General features: G+C 37.4%; 3 protein-coding genes across 5 annotated transcripts; 2 read left to right on the top strand and 1 right to left on the bottom strand.

The window, feature by feature from the left end:
- The first annotated feature begins 1,492 nt into the window (after nt 1–1,492).
- LOC126620768 (probable protein phosphatase 2C 38) lies at nt 1,493–5,101 on the top strand. Of its 3 annotated transcripts, none has more exons than XM_050289055.1 (5): nt 1,493–1,927; nt 2,339–2,755; nt 3,361–3,743; nt 4,327–4,563; nt 4,750–5,101. In XM_050289055.1, exons 2-5 carry the CDS (start codon nt 2,434–2,436, stop codon nt 4,975–4,977), a joined length of 1,170 nt encoding a protein of 389 aa, XP_050145012.1. In that variant the 5' UTR covers nt 1,493–1,927; nt 2,339–2,433; the 3' UTR covers nt 4,978–5,101. The 3 variants fall into 3 exon arrangements, with proteins under 3 accessions (XP_050145012.1, XP_050145019.1, XP_050145007.1); XM_050289062.1 differs by having other exon boundaries at nt 2,280–2,755; nt 3,376–3,743; XM_050289050.1 differs by having other exon boundaries at nt 2,280–2,755.
- A 936-nt stretch (nt 5,102–6,037) lies between these two features.
- Nucleotides 6,038–8,800, top strand: LOC126620789 (protein IN2-1 homolog B-like). The gene is made up of 10 exons (XM_050289088.1): nt 6,038–6,279; nt 6,457–6,528; nt 6,618–6,678; nt 7,086–7,172; nt 7,450–7,548; nt 7,626–7,728; nt 7,812–7,888; nt 8,042–8,149; nt 8,268–8,348; nt 8,430–8,800. Exons 1-10 carry the CDS (start codon nt 6,062–6,064, stop codon nt 8,439–8,441), a joined length of 918 nt encoding a protein of 305 aa, XP_050145045.1. The 5' UTR covers nt 6,038–6,061; the 3' UTR covers nt 8,442–8,800.
- Nucleotides 8,801–9,642: 842 nt separating this feature from the next.
- On the bottom strand, nt 9,643–13,224 carry LOC126620786 (CDP-diacylglycerol--glycerol-3-phosphate 3-phosphatidyltransferase 1, chloroplastic). The gene is made up of 7 exons (XM_050289076.1): nt 12,453–13,224; nt 11,945–12,042; nt 11,787–11,837; nt 11,526–11,639; nt 10,636–10,692; nt 10,433–10,518; nt 9,643–10,314 (listed from the first exon to the last, which is right to left on the bottom strand). Exons 1-7 carry the CDS (start codon nt 12,994–12,996, stop codon nt 10,194–10,196), a joined length of 1,071 nt encoding a protein of 356 aa, XP_050145033.1. The 5' UTR covers nt 12,997–13,224; the 3' UTR covers nt 9,643–10,193.
- Between the last annotated feature and the right edge of the window lie 3,054 nt (nt 13,225–16,278).

Genomic DNA, 16,278 nt, shown 5'->3' with positions numbered 1-16,278 from the left:
GTACAAACCACTTTAGGTGGTTCCAACTCGTAGGTGACCCGTGATTATTCGCACAGCCTTCACGTGATCGTAGCACTAGAGCATATTTATTTTACACCTAGTCTTGTCGTAAAGACCACTTTAGGTGGTCCCAACTCGTATGCAGGATTTGATTTGATATGATTGAGATTGATTATGAGCTATAGACTCAGCCGTACAGATTCAGTTAGAGGGATTTGGCTGATGCAATATCTGACATTGATATATTTTGTTTGGATTACTTATGGCATTTCATTGAGATACTTTGGCATGGTATACTTCTATAGATTTTCATCTTGAGTATGATTTCTGATACAGCTTATTATTACTATTATTTTCTGGGAAATTATACAGGTTTTACGGCGAGGGGTTAGAACTTTTGAGAAATGAAATGATTTTGAAAAGCTTTGTTTTTGTCCACTCACACTTTTTGTTTTGCGCCCCTCCAGGTTTTAGGTAGAAGTGCTTTGGAGGCTCATGGGGATTTCGACGGTGGTTCTGACAGAACATCATAAATGTAGGATCACCCTTGGGTGTTGTATAATTAGTACTTGTCCTGCTTGACTGCACTTAGGATATTTATGCTCTGGTTGTGTATTTCACACCAATCTCGCACTAGCACTTTATCTTAACTAGTACTCTAGTTGATTTGGTTTTTGTTCATTCGTAATTCCTTAAATCTATATTGCTTCCGCATTGTGCACATGGCTACGTCACCCTCACGTGATGGCCATCATGCCTTGATTTAGGTTGGGGTGTGTCATAAACTAATATAATCTTTGTGGTTAATATGCATAAGGACCTTAGGAGAGCAAGATTGATTAGATTTAGATTATACACATTCGTTAGAGCACATTTTCAATAGACTTGAAACACAACTACGTGATGTTACTACTTCAATGAACTTATAACATGTGGATTTTATTATTATCATATCCCAAGAATAGTATATATCAATCATGTAGTCCACTCTTATTATGTTACCGGTACCCAAAATTTTTTTTACAAGATGTTAGCACGGTGGTGATGTACCACCACTACTTAAAAGCAACGAGAAAAAATGCACCCCAATGTGTTCTTCTTGTTTTGGTAAATGATAACATAATTATATTAAAATCATCTAAATCATTAGAAGGAGAATTAGAACTTGAGTTTAGATGCGTATAACATTGTAGTAACAAACGCGATAACACTTAAATTCAGACAATAAAATATGTTTTTTATTATGATTTATGCAACATGATACAAATTATTTGGTAATAGATAGTGGCAACAAGTTGACAACTATATTCCCAAGAAATTCCCAAAGACAACACAATATAATTGGCAAAGTGGGAATGGTTAGTCTTTAGAACAACTTATTAGAAGGGAGTTGTTACTAAATAAAGGTTGGGGAAGGGAAGATGAGCAAAAGTTGCCTAAAATGGTGGTTTGTTGGAGGTCAAAGTCAAAACCCCAGCCCATAAATTAGAATACCAAAACTGAAAATCCAACCCAGAAGGCCTCAGCTCTCTCCCTTATCATGGTTTTTTCAAACCGAGGGCGAGGGGTTTGTAACTTTGTATTCTTCTTTCTCCATGCTTAATCTTCTCTTTCCCGGCAAGAAACAAAGATTTTAACCCTTTTATTTGTTGTTAAATAATAAAGAGAACCAATTTACTGCTCCCTCTCTCTCTCTCTCCTCTCGTCTTTCTCTCTCTACCTCTCTCACTCTCTCTTCATTCCTTCGATCCAACCCTTTCCACGCTTCTGACAACTTTTTTTCTGTCAGAACATTCCAAATCTGCTTCATTGGTTCTCAGTCTAATCCGAATAAAAATGTTCTTCTGAGCTCTCGGATGGTAGTTGAATCGTCATAGACAAAGGCCAGAAGGATCCCCCTCCAAGGCTCCAACATATCGAATACCAGGTATGGAGATTTTGTTTTTGAATTCTTAAAGACATGAACTTTTGTTGTTTGAGTTATGATTCAATGTTGTTTTTTCGTACCCCAGATGTTTGTTTGGTCTTAAGTTTATGTTGGACAAATGAATTTATTGTTTTGATGTTTTTTCATAACGAAGTTCATGTCTTTTTCTGAAACACCAATTGGTTTTTAGTTTGCATTTTAATTATCCGGGAATATTGTGCTGTTTCTGGATTATTTGTGCCCCTCTTCAATTAATTATCTTCCTAAACTCATATTATCTTGTTTTGCACAACTTTCCATTTGACTTTGGTTATGTTTGCAATTTAATTTTTACTCTTAAATTTATATGCAGGTTATTCACATACCGATCATAGTTCGATGATTTACACCTCTTAGATTTTGTAATTGTAGGGAAGGTGAGGCGGTGCCAAGATTAGCTCTTGTTCACAACGATGACTCGTTGAATAATTTAATTCCGGGGTCATTTGGTTGAGAATATGTGAGGGATGGTATCAACTACTTTTCTGAAGCTTGTGTCACCTTGCTGGAAACCGTCTTTGGAGGGTGAAAACTCTAATAGGGGGGACGTGAGTGGTCGAATTGATGGTTTGTTGTGGTATAAAGACTCAGGGCATCATGTTAATGGAGATTTCTCGATGGCAGTAATTCAAGCAAACAATTTGTTGGAAGACCATAGCCAACTGGAATCGGGGCCATTGAGCTCCCTCGAATCAGGTCCTCATGGAACATTTGTTGGAATTTATGATGGACACGGAGGTCCAGAAACAGCCCGGTTTTTAAATGAACACCTGTTCAACAATATCAAGAGTGCGTTATTCTTCCTCCTAAATTCATCTTTTTTTAGACCTGTTGAGGAGTTTGGTAATTGTGATAACTAAACTAATGCTGCTATTATTAAAAAAGCCTGAGAAAGTAGTATTTTCTTATGTCTTGCACCATGGGAAAGTAGTATTAAACAAGGTATAGTCGTTTTGGTGCGATCTGTCTTGCATGCTTGCTACACATGCGATTATCAAGAGCTATTTCAATGCTCGAGTGGGAGCTTTATTGTCTGGGATTATCTTTGTAGTGACGGTTTATTCGTTTTGCAATGCTCGACTGATGATATTTGAGTCAGAATCGGGATCAGTGGGGATAAGAATTTCGTTATTATTATGGCAATTGCGAGGTTCCTGAGTGAGGTGTAAAACACGTGGTCTGGACTGGATTTCTTGAATTTTCTTTCATTAACAACCTCCTCGATCGTGAATTATATGTCATAATACTAATTATGAAAATTTACGAACAACTGAGGTTCTGGTCACGTAATAATCCCTATTGTTATCAGTTTTATGGTATAACAGATATCTTATTTATGCAGGTTTCCCTTCCACTACTTAGATAGCTAATGCGTATATTTACTGACTTGACAGCTTTCCGTGGTGCAGAGTTCACGTCAGAGAATCAGGGAATGTCAGCTGATGTTATCACCAAGGCATTTTTGGCGACCGAAGAGGAGTTCCTCTCTCTAGTAAAGAAGCAGTGGGCAATCAAGCCACTACTTGCTTCTGTTGGTGCATGTTGTTTAGTAGGCATAGTATGTAGTGGGCTGCTATACATAGCAAATGCGGGGGATTCTCGTGTTGTGCTAGGAAGACTGGAAAAGACCATTAAACAGGTAAAAGCAGTTCAGTTATCAATCGAGCACAATGCAAGTCATGAATCTGTGAGAGAGGAGTTGCACTCGTTGCATCCTGATGATCCACAGATTGTGATGTTAAAGCACAAGGTGTGGCGCGTGAAGGGTTTGATACAGGTGATTAACTTTCTTATCTGTTACCAGGGTATCCGTACATGTATAGTGATCGTTTTCCCCCTTTGACTCCTGTGTGGCTGAGTATTTTCGTCTTAAGTCCTTTAGTTTTCGCAATGTTTTCATTTATTATATTTCCCAACTAGGGCGTGTGCCATTATTGGAATGGATTTGGAACTAAACAATTGAGGTTTATGTGTATTTGACTTTTAGTTCTGAACCCGGAGCTTCGAACAATTTTGCAAATTTGCTGGAGGAATGCTCTGGTACATTTTAACAAATGATTTGAGATCTTTTGAACATTAATATTTATTAGTCTTTTGGTGAAAGTATATGTTATGAAGCCCTTGGGTCAGGCCTGTCTTCCCCTATCACAACGGATTAATTAAATTACAACAGAGTTTGTTTAAGATAAACTATGAGACCCCTAATTAGGTTCGCATAATTTTTGCGTTTAAGTTTTGGTAATTCTAATTCATTGAAATCTTCTACGCTTATGACCAAATTTGCATTTCCTCTTCACAAAGATGACACGGATTGCACAATAGAGCAGCACTCATGTTAGAGATGTTTGCTTGTCTCGCAGGTTTCAAGATCCATCGGCGATGCCTACCTGAAGAGGCAAGAGTTTAACAAAGAACCTCTATTGGCAAAGTTCAGATTATCACAACCCTTCAACAAGCCGATCCTTAAAGCTGAGCCAACAATCCTAGTCCAAAAACTCTACCCGGAAGATCAGTTTCTCATATTTGCATCAGACGGCCTATGGGAGCAGTTAAGCAATCAGGACGCAGTTGACATTGTCCAGAGCTATCCGCGTAATGTACGGTTCCTATGTCAAGTTTTGACTTTCTTTTGTATTTACTCAACCATCTTCTGGCTCTCGGGCGATCAGTCTTATTTTGCCCGTACGATATCATAAGCTCAGTATCTCATTATCTCAGATCGAAATTGTCTTTTATTGAAGTTGCTATTCCATCTGCTATAATGTTTTCCCATATTTGTGCAGGGTATTGCAAGGAAACTTGTGAAAGCCGCGCTTCATGAAGCAGCAAAGAAGAGAGAAATGAGATATTCGGACTTAAAAAAGATAGACCGAGGGGTGAGGAGACATTTTCACGACGACATCACAGTGGTAGTTCTGTTCCTAGATTCGCATCTGGTCAGTCATAGCTACGGGCACGGGCCTCTGCTTTCGGTTAAGGCAGGTGGTGGTGTCCCTGCCACCAGCACCTAGATTTTGGAGGTTCAAATGGATCCATCTCACTCAAAACCCCTGGTTTTCTTCACTTGTACTAAGAAACAAACAAATGCTTTTGTTTTCTTTACAAAGAAGAGAGTTAAAGGCAGATTTTTGGGCCTTTTTTTTTTGGAGTTTTAACAAAACAATCATAATACTGTTCACTTTTAACGAAAAATCACATTTATACATTTTTCTGATACTATTCACTATACTTTTAAAAATGGCTTTTCATTAAAAGGTAAGTTTTTTGGACTTTTCGTTAGTTTTTCTCATTTTTTTCCTTTTTATTTTTCCTTTTTCTTCTCTCTTCTGCTGATGTATAGCTGTGCTTTCTGGATTTTTTAATTTTTTTTAAATTTTAAATTTTTACATTTAATGCCACAAGAAATTAGAGGATAGATGGAAGTTGAATAGCTAGAGAACTGAGAGTGCCTCAGAAAATTTTCTGCAGAAAGTTCCTAGCCATTGGAACGTGACATGATTATTGTTATTATTATTTTATTTTTTTGGGAGAGCTACAATTTGCATGAATTGTATATGTTTGCCTTGAAAATATAAACTTTGGAAGCATTATGTCCATCAAAATTTCCAATTCAACTTGCACCTCGACTTTGTATCAAGTAATGTATTTTAAATTACATGACGTGAAAACATAAGCCCTTGTTCGACTTGAAACATGAATTTCTTATATTCACTTCTCAAATTTTGGCTCACTTTCACAATTTTACTTTTAGCTTTCAGATTTGTTTTTTTTTCTTTTTCATTTTAATCATTGTATCTTCGTAAATATAAGCCTTTTATATTTAATAATTAAAGCGCCTAATAAAAATGACCCGTAAGGTAAATTTAATGTACCATATTGTTTGTATAACTTTCTAGGCTTTTGTTCTAACCAATGGCTCAAATCCAAAGATCATTGAATATTTTATATCTTAATCCAAAATGCAGACTCTTTCTCCATTTTGGCCTTTAGTTTTCTCAAATAATATTTTTATTTATTTTTTCCCGGGAAATTTCTGTAAAATCCGTTAAGAACATAAATACATAACAACCAATCAAAACCAACTCAAACCGCAAAATGGCGGCTCTGAAAGTGAGTTTGAGAGGCACTGCAGCTCCTACTTGTTCACCATCACCATCTCTGAAATCTTGGCCGCACATCTCAGATTCTCTCTCCAAGACATCAGCGATAGCCAGATTTCCAAACGCCGCCGTATTGTCTCCTCCCAAGCTTCATCTTCAAGCTTCCCCTGGAAAGAAAACCAGAGCTTCAGTCTCTGCAACTATGGCGACTGGGTATGTTACAGTAGATGGGAAATTTCGTGCAGTACAAAATAAAGTTCTTACCTTTCTTCTTTGTTTTTAAGAACCCAGTTGCTTGAATTGTAAAAGTCTTCATCTTTTACTTCATAAATTATTGAGCAATCTTGTTTTGCGTATTTGTTTATGGTTTTCTTGTTCTTATGTGGGAAGCGGGCAAGAGGTTCTTCCACCAGCTCTTACTTCTACATCGGACCCACCTCCAATCTTCGATGGAAATACAAGGTTTGTGTAGATTACTAGGTTTTCAGTACTTAATTGCATTTAGTTTGAATCTGACCGTTGGAAAATGTTGGGTTTTTGGATTGTTGAAGGTTGTATATATCTTACCAGTGCCCGTATGCGCAGCGTGCGTGGATTGCCCGGAATTGTAAGGTTGTTTCAAGAACATTTCATTGTTTGGTTTTACTTGATTTGATTAGAATGGCTGCAAAAATACTTAAGGAGAAGAAAAGAACTTTGAGAGCATTTCATCCGCGTCGTTTGGCTTTGCAAAAAGTGAATAGAACTTCTCAAGTGAAGCTTTTAGAGTAGAAGGGCCGGGACTTGTGAATCGGATTCTTGTATCTTAAGTTCCAGTAGAAACAAAAGGGAAAACTTAATCTGTTTCTTTGGCATACGTTTTTCGGAGCTACCAAATTGGATATTGATTCTGTGGGTAACTCTTAATGCTTGCTTGTTTGTGGACGTTTGTTACTGCGTTGAGTACGCTGGTACTTAGACTGTTTTTGTTCTCACCGCCAAGATCAAACCCTTTAATCATTGATGACTCTTATGAACAGGGATTGGAGGAAAAGATACAGTTGGTTCCTATTGATCTGCAGGACAGGCCTGCTTGGTACAAGGAGAAAGTCTACCCTGCTAACAAGGTGAAATTTTGAAACTAGAGCATATGCTATAAGCCTGCAAGGCTGTTTTCATTTGTTTTGTGCTGCGTTACAACGAAATGATCCCATATCATAAGGCATCTAAAATACCGCCCTGTTGTGGAGTGCACAGAAACTATACTGGTTAATTATATGGAAAAAGGAGCCAATGGGATGTTTCCGGCCATTATGTCTGCACAAAATTTCTGTGTCATTCGTATGCTTAATTTCCCATTGCATTTTCTCTACAAGGCGTGTCTGATGTGAAATTTGAACGCAGGTGCCTTCACTCGAACACAATAACGAAGTGAAAGGAGAGAGTCTTGATTTGATTAGATACATTGACAGTCACTTTGAAGGGCCTTCACTGTTCCCTGACGTAAGATTTCAAGAATACTTGGTTACTGAATATTGACTGCTCTATGTTATACAAAACCTTATACTCTGCAAATGTAGGATCAAGCAAAGAAAGAGTTTGCAGAAGAGTTGCTGTCCTACACAGACACCTTCAATAAGTCTGTGTTTTCGTCAATTAAAGAAGATGAAATTGATGCAGCTGGTGAGACGATCACTTGCTTCTTTCGATGTTATTTGATTTAAGTTGAAACTGGGCTCCTATTAACCATAGTCGTGTTGAAGCAGGTGCTGCATTTGACTATATCGAAACTGCTCTTTCCAAATTTGAAGATGGACCTTTCTTTCTTGGCAAGTTCAGTCTGGTAATACCGCAGCTATATCTGCTTTCTGTCAATTAGTGTTTTAGTTTCATTTTCCTTGCGTTACAGGAGAATCTCTCCATCCTCGCGTACAAAATTCATATGAAGTTTTCAGCATCAGTTGCATTTCTTTTATAAGTTTGTTCTTACTTTCAGGTGGATATAGCTTATGCTCCGTTCCTTGAAAGATTTCAGCCTCTCTTGTTGGACGTGAAGAAGTATGACATCACTGCAGGCAGACCTAAACTGGCAGCATGGATCGAGGTACACAACGATTCCAAGCTTAAAACACGAGTTTATTTATTGCATAATTCAGGTTATAAAATTGGATTCCGAATTCGATGGTAAAGGTTACTCGTATGAATATAAATCACTCTTGTAGGAGATGGACAAAAATGTAGCTTACAAACAGACTCGGCGTGATCCCAAAGAGCTTGTCGAAAGTTACAAGAGACGGTTTTTGGTAATTTTCTTGTTGCAGCATGTTAGGAAGGCAATTCTCGTCGTTTTCAAATGCTAATTTCTTGGTTCATTGGCTTTGCAGGCTCAGAAATGAAATCAGCATAACTAAGCTAGGAGTCGATGCAGATGTTCCGAGTTTCGCTCGTATGCGTTGCGAATTACTGATGGTGGTTCTGAGAACCTGGAGAACCAAATCATAATTCCCAAAACCTGGGGGCGTAATTATTCAAGGGAATCTTCATTTCTTGTGTAATAAGTTAGCTGAATTGGTACTTGCAGCTTTTCTTTTAAGAATAATTTTATGTGATAACCAAATTGTTAGGGACTTGGTTTTCTTGACTTTCTCAGTCTTTCTGTCAGTCATAAAAGTGCTTTCGAGAAAGCACTTGTCAAATATTTTTTCATGAAGCACTTTTAAGCAATTTTACATAAAGCGCTTAGATTTTGAGTAAATTGTAGTCATGGTCCCTCAACTTTAACCCAATTTGAGCAATTGTTCCTGAACTAAAAATCAATTACCAATGGTCCCTCAACTCTTCAAAACATGCAACTATGGCCTTTTTCGTCAACTCTGTTAAAATTTCCATCAAAATGAGTCACTTGTTATGTAAAAGAGGCTGAATCAAGGGGCAAATATGAAAAATCAAATAAGAAAAATTGCACCAATGGTCCTCAACTTTAATCCAACTGAAGAAATGGTCTCTAACTTTAACCCAATTAGAGCAATGGTTCCTCAACTTTAAACCAATTGTAACAATGGTCCTTCCAACATAACTCATTCTGACAGAATACTAACGAAGTTGACGAAAAGAACCATAGCTGCACGTTTTGATGAGTTGATGGACCAATACTAATGGACTTTTAGTTGAGAAACCATTGCTCCAATTTAATTAAAGTTGTGAGACCATTGCTAGATTTTTAATAAAACTTTCAACATGCTTACCTTATGAACATAAACACTTTCTAGAGAAACAAATCCCAAACAGTCGTCAAATTGACAAGTTTAGTAGTTCACATCTTTTCTTTCACAAAAAGTTATTCTCATAAATGTTCGTACGAACTCTAGTTGGCTTCTTAAACGTAAGAAGTCATTCCTCACAAAAAAGTTAATGCACACGTTTCAAACTATAATTTTGCCACAAGGAACGACTCCATACACATAACGTACAAACAGTTCTTTTTTCCTGGTACAACCTTACAAGGAAAAGTAATCAATCTTATAAGATCCTGCAGAAATCTAAAAAATGTTCTGCTAGAAAGTAAAAGCCATAAGCAGTTGGAATAGCTTAAGGGAATTTAGAAAGCTGCTTTATTTAACCGTAGATACTTTTTGTTTACACTTTCTGAAATCAACTAGCACATAAATCATCTCCAACACCAAACTGCAGAAGCAACTTACAACTTATTAACGCAACATGATCCATCCTAACCTCGCTTCAAAGAACCAGAATCTTCCCGAATCAGTGAACAGATACAAATATTGAATAACCGCCTTAAATATGATATGCAATGAAGAAATTTTGTTTCAACATCTCTATCCAGGTATTACCCCAAAAAATTAGATCAACCTGACATGACATCTGTGAGAATATAAAGTCGTCGAGGGCAGTGATTAGACAAAATGATACTACCCACCCCAAAATATTAAAGCAAAATTTACTTAAATGCTTCAGATCTCTAGCAATAATGTGTTGTCCCCTCCTTTGACTATCAGCAGAATGCTCAGTGCAAGATTGATCATTACTGGGTTCATGTACAGAGCACTGACTAGTACCTCTTCGCATTTGAAATGGTTGCTCGATCGAGAAGTATGTGTATCAGTGAACGTAGAGGAGTCGCTCACACACTACCTCAGCAGTACCTTCCATATCTTGCTCATGTACACAACCAATGACCACACAGCAAGGCCTGCTGAAACATAAAGCAAAACAACACCAGAAGCTACTAGAACCTCTGGTCTTCCAAGGCTGCACAAGTTGGATGATAGATGGAGGAAAATGGCATCAGAAACTATACTAATAAACTATTTCATCTGTATTGACCTAAAAAGAATAGCCCAAAATTCAAGAAAACCAGACAATGTACCTGTTGTCTCGGGTTGCCAAGAGGATAGTTAGTGCTATCATTTGTGTGGCTGTTTTCCACTTTCCCAAGTTATTTACAGCTACAGCCTGAGAATATTTATCATTTGAATGAAAATTTACGATCTGAGTTACAGCTAATATCTTCCATGAGTTCTGAAATGAGAAGGCAGTTGTTCAGAGGTCGCATGGGGAAGGAAAACAAACCTCTAAAAGTTTAGCGTTCTGAGAAGCAGCCCATTCTCTAACTGCAGACATGGTTATCTAAAAGTAAGACGCAGAAGCAATTAGTGAGACAGTGTTATTAACATGAGGAATCCATAAAACTACAGGATGCAAATAATTGATCAATGAAAAAGTTGGGTGGGGGAAGAGAGAATAGCTGATAAGATAATCACTCATTTGATCAGAATATAGGTTAAAATGATTTGTTCTATGAACCTGAAACAGTAGAACTTGGAAACTCACATGCAGAATATGCACATGCACGAAAAAGAGTAAAAGGCCACACTGAACCTCACATGGATGAAATGATACGCCAATGTATTTTCAAACCGCAATTCAACATACTGTCCAAGTACATGATATCCTGATCAAACAAAACCACCCCCCCCCCCCACCCCCCGCGGGGGCAGCCCAACGCACACTCAACATCTTTATGAAGATGCCTACGTACTTTTTCTACATTCAAGATCATGCCAAACATTTTCATGTTAAATACAGGCACACTTCATTTTTCTACTAACCATAACTTCCTGGCGAAAAATACAATCAAATTTAATTTTGACAATTACTAATACACCAGTGATAGAGGTCGCACTTGGTGCGATGGCAAATGCCTTCGCCCATGAGCGTAGGTCTCGAGTTCGAGACTTGGGAGCAGCCTCTCCATAAAATGGGGGTAAGGCTAGCCGACATTCACCTCTCCCAGACCCTGCGTAAAGCGGGAGCCTTGTGCACTGGGTACGACCTTTTTTACTAATACACTAGTGAAATATTTGATTGGTCCACCAATACAAGACATACAAGAAAGCAAGCCCTGAATCGATTAATTAATAACTAAGAAAATAAAGGAGACAAATAGAACAATATCATACCTCTCTACCAATTATGGCAATTGAAGGAACAACAAATAGCCATGGAACTTGCCCAAACATAGCAACATCCAAAGGCCTAGAACACAATAAAACCAGTGTCGCTGCAACCATGAGCTGCATTCAGCAGGAATGACAATCAATTTAGAACCCTAGAACAGTTTTAGAGAAGAATTATAATAAAAAAAAGCAGTACTTTTACTTCAATAAGCTGAAACTGACAATGGAAGTGTTTCATTTTAACTTTGGTGGGGAGTACAATACCTTATCAGCTACCGGATCCAAAAATGCGCCAAAAGCAGATCCTGATCTCATCTGAAACGCAAATAAACTCTTACAAAGTCAATAATTTGACCCAGATGAACAACCTCAAGAATTGAAATTCCCAAAATCAATTGAAAAGATAAAGAAAATAAGTTAACCTTCCGAGCAATATACCCATCGAGCCAATCAGTAATTGCTGCAGCAATGAAAATACTAGTTGTGGCAGTTGTTCCCCACCAACTATCGACATAGAAAGCTAGGACAATGAAAGGAAAAAAACCAAGGTTAGCCTAATCAAATGCAAGGACATTATGCTTCCAAAACCAAAATCTGCAGAAACCGAGAATGCATACAAAACCCAGATGTTTAAACATGCCCAATACCCAAAAAAATGACCACTCCAATTGTATTGACGCTCCCAACAGAGACAGCAATATCAAAAAAACAAATGAAACCCACAAGGGCAATTCAAAAGTTCGCAAAATGCATCATACAAATCAACATCATTGCCAAAATATGAGTACTCGAATTGCATTGGATCTCCCAACAGAGACACAAAAGTCAAAGAACAAACAAAACCCACACCGGCAATTCAAAAACCAGCCAGATACACAATTGCAGTCAATGCAATTTGCAACGAAATAAAAAATTCAATCGAAATCATACTGCTAATGAGAACGGGCACGGAGGCGACGCGGCCGAGGGTTAGAATGGTGGGCAAGGTGAGGAATTTGGAGGAGGATTGGGATTGCGGCTGCTGTTGTTTTTGTTGTTGATGTTGCAGAGGAGAAAGCAATTCGTCTTGGTTCGGGTACAATGGGCTGTCGTACCAATCGGCGCCTTTATGATTCGCCGAACCCATATCGGCCATAAGACCACCACCGGGGCCGGACTCAGAGCCGGACCCAACAAATGACTCTCCGCGATCTTCGGAGGAAACCCCACTAGCGTCACTGCGGTTGCGAGAGGAAGAGGAGGCGGAGAAGCAATTAGGGAATCCGGGGGACAGGTTTTGGGGAAAAGGGAGGAATGGTGCGCAGGGGGTTATCCTGCAGCCGGAGTATTTATGTGTTTGCGATAATGCTGCAATGAGGATTTTACGATTTGAGGGAGGGGAGGGAGAGGAGATGGAATTGAAGAGGATTTGGTAGGGCTTTTTGGGGTATATAGAGGAGGCTGCTGTGGTCATTTTGAGCACCAGGGCTGACATGGCTGGCCAACCAAACCAACTTCTACAAAAAGTGCTTTTTAAGTTTCGGCAAGACTCTCTCTCTCTCCTCTCTCTCTCTCTCCTCTCAGGTGAAACGGTTATAAAAACCGACACAACTAAAAGCTGGTGAGGTCTGCGTTTGTTTATTTTAGCAGCTCTCTTTCTCCTCCTGCTGTTGATAATCTGTTCCGTTTGGGAAGAAAGGAAGTTGGGTTGCTTTGATTTTGGTTGGACAGTTCTAGAGCTAATTTTTTCCAAGATTCCATTCCACTTGTTGGTTCTCTATTTGTTTTCTCAGAAAAAATACCACCCAAAAAAATAAAAAATAAAAAAAACTGACGAAAAGTTCAAAAAAAACTTCTCTTTTAATGAAATGTCATTTTAAAGGTATAATGAATAGTATCAAGAGAAGGTATAAATGTGATTTTTCATTAAAAGTAAACAGTACCGGGAGTATTTTGTTAAAACTCCAAAAAAAAATAAACAAGAGAGCCATTTTGGGAATTTTAATTTTTTGGTGAAAAGAAAAAGGGTTTTCACTTATTTTATTTTTGCACTTTTATTTTTTGGATTGGCTACAATATTTATATTTAATATGAAACAAGGTACCTAACTAGTTAACGCTCATAAATTCGCCACTTTTTATATTTAGGAGGGTATATTCAAATAAATTTTCAAAATATTTTAATGGAATTATAAATTCAAAGATTTTGATGGAGTTTAATTGATTTATAGAGATTCAATATAAAATTTTGACTTAATATCCTCGAAATCTCAGGAAAAGATGCGAGATTTGTGAATGCTTAAAATACACTACGAATCTCTTCAATTCCCTCAAATTCCTTAACTTTTTAACATTCTTTAAAACAAATTCCTAATTAAATACACTTAGAATGTTATAAACTTATTATAATATCAATTGATACATCCAAAATTCTAAAGATTTTAATAGGTTATCTTAAAATCTTTATTAAATACAGGTTAAATTTCAAATAATCACTTAAAACCTAATTGAATACTTCTATATTCATTAAAATAATTAAAAATCCTCAAAGAATCACTTAGAGTGGATAATATGATTAGATTTGCAAGGATGGATCCGGCCTTGCTAAGTTGAGCTATTGCCCAATCGAGATTTCGAAGAAAATGTAATACCTAAGTATAGTCTTCTTCTCTTCCTTCTCACAATCTTCATCCATGCAACGTATCCGGCCCTCGTCTCCTCCCTGTAGCCTCAACATGTTTCTTCTTACTCTTTTCTTGGTCCAAAATCTTTGGTGGAACCTCAAAACTTGATCCTTCGAAAGCTCGGTTGTCATAAAAGTTGTGTCTACTAATTGTTTGAGGAATTGCCTCTGTCGTGAAGCACAAAGCCTACGTCTTTCTTTTTCGGTGAAAAGATAAAAGAGATCACCATAAAAAAAATAGAAGGGAAATTGGCTTACTAGCCCTTTTATAAAACATACCAATCAAAATTAATTATGCTTTCAAAATGTAATATCTACTAACCGTCTTTTAAAATGTATTAATATTGAATCGATAATATAGTAACTCGAAAGTATTTTCGTCGAATGCTAGAAGAGATACATTTTGAAAGCATGGCTATTTTTGGTTCGTGGGTTTGTAAAGGAGTACTAAGCCCAAATAATCAAAAATGAAAGGCATAGGCTTTGTGCATCACCCCATTATTTTTTGGCTAAATAACCAAAATGGTCCCTGAGATTTGCATAACTCATTACTTTAGTCCCTAACATTTCAAATCGATAAAAGGGGTCCCTGAGATTGTCCACCATCCATCACTTTGGTCCTTCCGTTAAAAACTCCGTTAAGTGTTCCGGAGCTCTTGGCTGGAAGTTTGGACAATTTTCAAAGCTTCGTAACTCAATCGTTTCTTAACCAAATTCGACCCATAATATATCAAAATGAAGATAGGAAAGTGTAGAATAAGATTATAACTATTTGGAAGCCCAATGGCTGCCGAAGATAGCTGGAAAATAGCCTCAAAGTTGACTGGTCCGAATGAAAACTGGAAAACTCGCTGGAAACTGGGTAAACTTTAAACGTTCATAACTTCTTCAATACTCAACAAAATCAAGTGATTCAAAAACGAAAATCACACTTCTCGACGAGACGAAGAGAATGGTGATTTTTCGATGGCTAAATCGCCGTGTTTTGGCTAGAAAACGGCTCGAACGTGGCTGTCTTGGTCTCGAGTTAGTCACTTTCGAGCTGTTTTCCGGCCAAACCACAACTAATTAGCCGTCGAAAAAGTACTATTCTCTTTGTCTTGTCAAGAAGTATGATTTTCATTTTTGAATCACTTGATTTTGTTGAGTATTGAAGAAGTTATGAACGTTTACAGTTTACCCAGTTTCCAGCGAGTTTTCTAGTTTTCCCTCGGACCAGTCAACTTTGAGGTTATTTTCTGGCCATCTCCAGCAGCCATTGGGCCTCCAAATAGGTATAATCTTATTCTACACTTTCCTATCTTCATTTTGATATATTATGAGTCAAATTTGGTTAATAAACAATTGAGTTACGAAGCTTTAAAAATTGCCTAAAACTTCCGACCAAGAGCTCTGGGACACTTAACGGAGTTTCTAACGGAATGACCAAAATGATGGGTGGTAAACAATCTCAGGGACCACTTTTATCGATTTGAAATGTTAGGGATCAAAGTGATGAGTTATGCAAATCTCATGGACCATTTTGGCTATTTAGCCTTATTTTTTAGATATAATTATTTCTTAAAGATAAAGTGATTGATTGCCATGATGGTTAGGGTCTTTCTCTTCAAACCACTGCAATCTGGTCGAAACCATCCTCATCCTCCTGGTTTAGATTTGTGTTAAAAAAAATTATTCCTTAATTAAAGTTTGATCCTGTTTTAATGTTTTCTAATTATTTTCTTTTAAAAAAAAAGGAATATTTTCCATACATATGTTGGGCTCCATCTTAGCAGTCTCATGGGCCCCGAAACCCTACTCATCTTAATTTTTGAAGGCCAACTGATGTTAGTTTTCTAAAAAAAAAAATTAAATTAAATGGTTCTCTTAAAATTATAATTATTTTTCCATTGTCGTTTTAAATCAAAACAAGAGAAAATCTATTTTTATTTAGTGAGAATAGAGATTCTAAGGCTACGTTTGGCAATGAAGCCCTCTGTAATTACCACATTTTGTATATTACAATTGTACCATTTTGAGCAGATGTAGGGTTATTAGTAAGACGAGATTGTGACCCGCAACCATCACTCATACCATGGACAGTGAAGGGTCATCC

Source organism: Malus sylvestris, chromosome 1 (genome assembly GCF_916048215.2).
Source record: "Malus sylvestris chromosome 1, drMalSylv7.2, whole genome shotgun sequence".
NCBI classification, from domain to species: Eukaryota; Viridiplantae; Streptophyta; class Magnoliopsida; order Rosales; family Rosaceae; genus Malus; species Malus sylvestris.
The sequence above is the reverse complement of the archived record's forward strand: the minus strand, read 5'-3'. Positions and strand labels throughout refer to the sequence as shown.